Source organism: Thalia democratica, unplaced genomic scaffold, assembly GCF_965202585.1.
Source record: "Thalia democratica unplaced genomic scaffold, ktThaDemo2.hap1.1 HAP1_SCAFFOLD_365, whole genome shotgun sequence".
In the NCBI taxonomy this organism is placed as follows: domain Eukaryota; kingdom Metazoa; phylum Chordata; class Thaliacea; order Salpida; family Salpidae; genus Thalia; species Thalia democratica.
The window spans coordinates 47,337-54,034 of NW_028139441.1; the positions used below are offsets into that span (position 1 = coordinate 47,337).

Consider the following 6,698-nt stretch of genomic DNA (forward strand, 5'->3'; position numbering starts at 1 on the left):
ATTTTTTGTTTAATATTAAAACTAAAAAAAAAAGTAAAATATTAGCGAATCAGAAGCGACCTTAGAACTGCAGCCAACGCTTAAAAAAAAACATTATATGAAAGTTCTATACATGGGGATTCAATATCAATTGCATGGTTTTATAGAAAAAATCAAAACATTGAAAACATACAATAATCACTTTTAACAATAAATTGACAACCAGAACTACTACAAAAATTTTTGATTGAATAAGAATACAAAACATCATTAATTCAATACGATTTAAAGGTTCCCACACCTATCTATTGACCATAGTTGTTAGGTTTCTTATATTTTTCTTTACAATCCTTATATTTAAACTAAACTAAGTTGTGGTCTAGTGTTCCAGAAATTTTTTAAAACATAAAAAAGGATCAGTTTACATACAGTTACAAAAAAACCATGTTGAGCCAGTAAACTGAGTAAGTTTGGAGTTCTGTGGTTGAATAATTTGTTTTACATGCAGATATTGCTTAATTGCTTTTGGTTTGTCTTCTTATCTGTTTATCTTAATTTATGTATGGTCAGTTTTGTGTGTGTTTATTCTGATTTATGGTTGGCTGGTTTTGGTTAGCTAATAAGGAAAGATATTTATATGGGTGTGCATGATTGTTTATGTGGTGTTTTCTAGTTTTGTTGTACCTTATTTGTTAGCTGTATATATCAATTACTATTGCTTAACTTATTGTTAGCAAACGATTAAACCTATATTTTGAACAGTTATTATAATAAACACATTAGCATTAAATAACTATCTTAAAACACATTTAGTAACTATTTTACTGAAATGTTACTATGAAAACAAAAAACAAATAAAATTAAATTTAAAACTATCAAGAAAAAGTGTAGTTTCTGAAACTTGTATTGGTAGAATTAGTTTTATTCTAATAAAAGTAATAAAAAAAATTAATTAAGATAGTTATTTAATGCTAATGTGTTTATTATAATAACTGTTCAAAATATAAGTTTAATCGTTTGCTAACAAAAGATCCTAGTGAAATAACTTCACTGAAATATAAATAAAAACAAATTGTACAGTAATCTTCCTTTATTGTACCAACATATGTTTCTGTGTGTTAACGAATCAACACACTTCAACTGGGTTCTGTAAAAAATAATTACTGTAATGAAAGAATAGAAGCATAGAATAAAGTGGGTGTATACATGTTTTTCATTAAAATAAAGTAATTATTTATGTAATAAATAACATATTTTAAAATGTGTTTTTAGTATTACAAAATTTAAAGTTTTTGAACAGTTTATTTATAATAAATGTAATAGTAATATTTTCATGTTTAATATATATAAAGATTAGAAAAAAAATCTACTTTCCAAAAATGACTGACAAACCATCAACATCAAAAACTTATGTTTTTCAAAGTTCTTTATCTCCAGTTAACCAAGATAATACCAAAGAAACAGAAGATGAAGCTATAAAAAGTGAAAAGACTGAACAAACAAACGAAAATGAAATTATACCAAATGTTGAAAGCATCAACTCTATTGAGGAAGCTTATCAGCAAGTACTTAATTTAAAGAAAGCAGAAGAAAGTAAAATAAAAATCCCTGCTAAAACCAAAAAAGATGAAAGTTCTAGTCAAGATATTAATATTACAGTAAATCCTGAAGATAAAATTCAGTTGGCTGACCAATTTGATGAAAAAAGTACACTCTTAGAGAGAAGTTTTGAAGTAAAACCTAATGATGACTCAAAGTTTCCAAAAGAAGATTTAGTTGAAAAAATTGTTAGTTGCAGTCAATATTATAGTAATGTAGAACAATTAGTTTTTTTCTAATGATTTTGATCTATAATTATTAAAATCAAGAAAACAATGTTATTTTTTATTTAAGAGAATCATTAAACAACTTTTTTTATAAAACAATTAGATTCTGTGCATAGATTCATGTGATGATATGTTTTCACAAAAAATTCTCTTCAATGGTCAGAAACTACAACTATTTCAAGCAGTGTTCAGTGCAGTCACTCGCTTTGTTAAAAGTAAATCATTTATAAATAACAATCATCAGTTTTCTCTGATTAATTTCAACTCGCAAGATAATGAAGTTCAGCTTGTTAGTAATTTTCAAATATACTATTTTTATTGTTTTGTAGAGTTTTGAACCAAATTTTTTGTAGATAAATTAGTATGATATGTTTGTATATTTTTTGTGTTAATTTTAATATATACTGAAACTGTGATACTTAATTTTAGATAATTTTTTTTTTACATTGTTGCTGTTTGTAAACTAATTGTTATTGCTAATGGAAGTTTAGTTTAGAGGAAATTTTACATAGTTTAGTAAAGTATTTTTAAGTTATTATTTTTGCTATTTAATATAGTTACTTTAAAAACAATTTTTTAAGAACTTGAAATACAATTGTATAAATTTTTACAAGTTTGATCTTTAGGTTTTTCATTAATAATAGTAAAATTTTAAATGTAATTTTTATTATTCATTATACTTATGTTGACCTTGTTTTAATAAAGTACTTTATGTTTACTTTTTAACTTAATATATTTTTATAAAAACTTAAAATGCTCTCTCTTATGTTATATGTATTCGATAACTTGAGTGTATAGATTTAAAGATTTTTATTTCTAAAAAGTGACTACAACTTAATTTTTCAAAAGATGACACAATTGAACTCCGATTACAAAGAAACCGTTTCTATGTTGCAAGATATTTGGAACACAAAGTCTATGTATACAGGAAAACGCAACAAGAGTGAAGATATGAAATCTTTTAATGTATGCAAACTTTTAAAGCAACTTACTCATATTGTAAGATTACCAGATGCTGCTGATGACTACATTGTCAGATGTATTTTTGTTTATACAAATTCGCAGTTTCCAGTGACACTTTCTTCAACTCAAAACCAAGTACAAGAATTTATTTTAAGTAGTGTATTATTTTGTATATTTTTGCTAAATTTTAAATATTGTATGTGATTAGGGTTGCAACTGACTCTAATTTGAAAGTTTAAAAAAATTAAAGCTGGTTTTAACTTTTAGAATATTTAAGCTTGTTTAAAATTAATACATAATTTTATTTTAACATCAGCAATTTCTTTTTAATTTGTTTTAAGTTATGAAATTCAGTTTTAGTTTATTTTTTGTGTATTAAATCTTAAATATCAACTAACTATTTTAATTTAAGTTTTTTTAAATTCAAGAAATTTATTTACTAAAATGTATAGTTATATATAAAATTACTTTCAAGAACTGTTTAAGATCTTAAAATAACTAAATATAATATTTTATTGTATTATTGTAGATTAAAAATGCAAATAAAAAATTCTTTAGACGTTTAGTAAATTTTTTAACTGTTCTATATTGTAATATAACTAGGTTGAATTTTTTACTAAATAATGTTTTAGGAGTACAAAGATATGTTAGCAAACCCAAAATTTTTTTTTGATATTATTCATCTACATGAAATTCCGTCTGAAGACAACAATGTTAAAGTATGTTTGGTTTTTATTTTGTTTAGTTCTTACCTAGAAAAATGCTCATTACATTTATTAGTTTTTAGTTAGTCGTTAATTTTTAACAGTAGCAGAAGTTTTAAATTTTATAAGTCTTAAATTTAGCATAAATTAATTTATATTTGAATATTTACTTGCTATGTTTATTATAATTTATTTAAGAATAGTCTCGTATTATTTTAAATTGTTTGTAAATTAAAAAATAACAATAAGAAAAGTAGGATATAACTGTAAAATCTTATATATATAAAGTTTTTATTTTATACAAGAAAAGCTGATTTAAAATAATAGTTTTTTATCTTTAAAGTATGTAAAAGTCGTTTGAAAAATGTATTAAGAATATTAGAAATTAAGAAGATGTGAATGAATTAAATCTTAGTTGAAAACTACTTTAGCACAATGTAAATTAAGCTATACTTTTAAATACTTAAGGGGAAGTTCAGAATTTTTATAATTTGTATAGGATTATACTTAATAACTGCTATTTGTTAGCTACAAAGTTAGATTGAATTTCACAATTTAGGTCAATTTTGTTACAAGTTTTTCTGTAAGTAAAACTTATATGCTCCTAACTTTCCTGGTTATTTAGCTAATAACATACATTTTAAGGAACATATTTTAGATGCTTTTAGAACTCTTTATATTTAAAGTGAAAAACCTGTGCCAAAAATTCAAAAAAAGAGAAATAAAATAAAAAATATTTCTCAAAGTAAAACAAACTTATATTAGGATGATTAAAACAAAACAAAATTTTAATCCGAAGTGATATATTATTTATTTAATAGCCTTTTTTTGCCTTTTCATTTGAACTTTCCTTATTCTATTGAATTATTCTATTTCCTTATTCTATTATATCTATTGAACTCTATGACTTAATTGCATTTATCTAATTCATTGTTCTTGATCTTTATATCTGGTAATTAAGATTACTACAAGAGTAAAACGAGTTGGACAGCCTTGTGTTTAATTTATGACCTGCCTTCTTTTGAAAAAAACAATGCACCTGAGCTAGTTAATTACACTCATTTAATATATAGTATTAATTAACTACATATTTGATTTTTAAGATGATATCTTTAAAAATTTTTTCTTGCTAATGTATTTTGTTAAAAATGTTAAAAATAGATTTATAAAGTATACATTTTATTTCTGTGTTTTTTAGGAAGTATTTGAAAGTTTGTGCAAATTAGACGATAGTGAGAAAAACTATATTGAAAATACTTGTTTAAGTTGTAACGAAGAAAACTTGACACAAATTTTCAAAATAAGTGACAACTTTACAAACTTAATGTTTCACCCTTTACAAAGATGTTTGCCGGTTTATAAATATACTGATCAAAAACCAGTTGCTGTTGAATAGTTTTGAAAATTGCTATGCCATTATAATATAATAAATATGTTTTTTACAGAGTGCAAATATTTAACATTGTATCTTATTCGAATTAAAATTTCTGCATATTTTTTTTTAATTTCCTGCTTAGCCTTAAAAAATAATGCCACTTCAAATAAAAATAGATTTTGTAAATTTCTGAAAACTATGTTTGCACTATACTTATGTGTAACAATTTTTGTTTAATCTAATTTTTTGAAAAATTACAAATAGTTTCAGAGATATTGCGTTTCCCCTTCATTATTTTTACATTATGTTTAATTTATTTTTTTATGATATAATCATAGAACAATTTAAGAAACTTCAATTTTTTACACAAATGACTATTTCCAAAAGTTGCAAATTAGATATTTTTTAATGGAGATAGATCGTTTATAAAAACTTCTGATCGCTAATGATGAGTTAAGTACCGATTTTATTTCTTAAATTCAGGTAATGAAAAAATCTAAAATGTTTTGTATTCATTGTTGTTGTTGAATTTTCGTTCTTCAGTGTACGAAAATAGGTATCAACTAAAAAATTTGTTGAAAATCTTTAAAAACAAACTTCTAATAAATTTACCTGAAGACAATATAAGTTATAATCGTGGTATATTGTTTCAAGAATTTAGTAACAATATTATTTGAATTTGGTTATTTGAATAACCGTTTTGTTTTTCTTATAATGTGAACAATAAACAATGTTTGTTATTTACATAGTAACTATTACTTTAATTCTTATAATATATATGTATTTAGTAATGAGTAACAACACTACAAAGCTGACTTAATTTCAAATTTTTGTTAGCTTAAAAAGATCAACTGCGTAATAAATACATAGCTTTAGGAATATTGTGGAAATACTAAAAATAAGTAAAATGTTTTTTACTTGTTATATACTTTCAAAATTTAAACTTATAAATAGTAGTTAATATGGCTGTTTTCAACAAAGCTGAAATATTTTTTAACGCCATCATTCAATAAGTACTAGACTTCACCGCATGCCAATCAATAACTGTCCATGTGACACTCTGCGACCTGGTTTCGTCTTTGTTAGGACACATCAGGCAGACATAATCTTGATGATTGTTGTATCCGTTTTAACCAAACATTTTTAAGTGCATTCGCACTGAAACGTTAGTTTATGGTTACAGCAAAATCGATCAAAACTCAACGTCTCCGACCTTGTCAGTTTAACGTGATTTTATAGTTGACGCTCGTTTGACCAGTTAACTAGTATTTATTTCAATATTGTACTTACAAACGTACGCTTCAGTGCAAAAGTATTTAAACATGTTTGTTTCGACTGGTATAACAATTCATAGTCAAGATATCCGCATCTTATGTCCTGGCAAGGACGAAACTGGGTTGCAGAAAGTCTAGTATCTATTTAAATTTTTAATATAAATTAGTGAAACACATACAAAAAGTCGTTACTTTTTCTAGTAAGTTTTGAAATCAATCAATGTTTGAGTTTGTTTTTGAAGTTAAGACTATACGCATGTGTTCTATCTTCTCTAAATATAATGTTCTTTGTTTAACAAAATTTTACAAAGATTCCTTATCCAAAACTATCACTTTCGATCTCGTAGCAGATAAAACATGAACGGTTTAGTTCAATTTATAAAAACTGACTTTTTTTTATCAAATTTATGTTTGATTTAATAACTTAATTGCTATCAAATACCGCCAATGATTTTCTTTATAACAGGGTTCGAAAGGCATTTTTTGGTCGAAGGAAAAATATCAAAAATAAAAATCTTTGCTGACTGAAGTTTTAGTTACAACGTGACTTTTTTACACCCCGGAATATTTGGTTTTA

The 6,698-nt window shown here is 24.3% G+C and overlaps 1 protein-coding gene across 1 annotated transcript; it reads left to right on the forward strand.

The window, feature by feature from the left end:
* Window positions 1–1,315: 1,315 nt before the first annotated feature.
* LOC145846263 (BRISC and BRCA1-A complex member 1-like) lies at window positions 1,316–4,893 on the forward strand. The gene is made up of 5 exons (XM_082953141.1): window positions 1,316–1,766; window positions 1,909–2,094; window positions 2,655–2,903; window positions 3,401–3,487; window positions 4,671–4,893. The coding sequence occupies exons 1-5, from the start codon at window positions 1,359–1,361 to the stop codon at window positions 4,866–4,868; spliced, it is 1,128 nt and encodes a 375-aa protein (XP_082809267.1). The 5' UTR covers window positions 1,316–1,358; the 3' UTR covers window positions 4,869–4,893.
* The last annotated feature ends 1,805 nt before the right edge of the window (window positions 4,894–6,698 follow it).

Coding starts and splice junctions, on each gene's coding strand:
- LOC145846263 (XM_082953141.1), top strand. CDS start 1,359: ATGACTGACAAACCATCAACATCAAAAACTTATGTTTTTCAAAGTTCT. Junction 2,904..3,400: donor TTTCTTCAACTCAAAACCAA/GTACAAGAATTT, acceptor ATAATGTTTTAG/GAGTACAAAGATATGTTAGC. Junction 3,488..4,670: donor CTGAAGACAACAATGTTAAA/GTATGTTTGGTT, acceptor TGTGTTTTTTAG/GAAGTATTTGAAAGTTTGTG.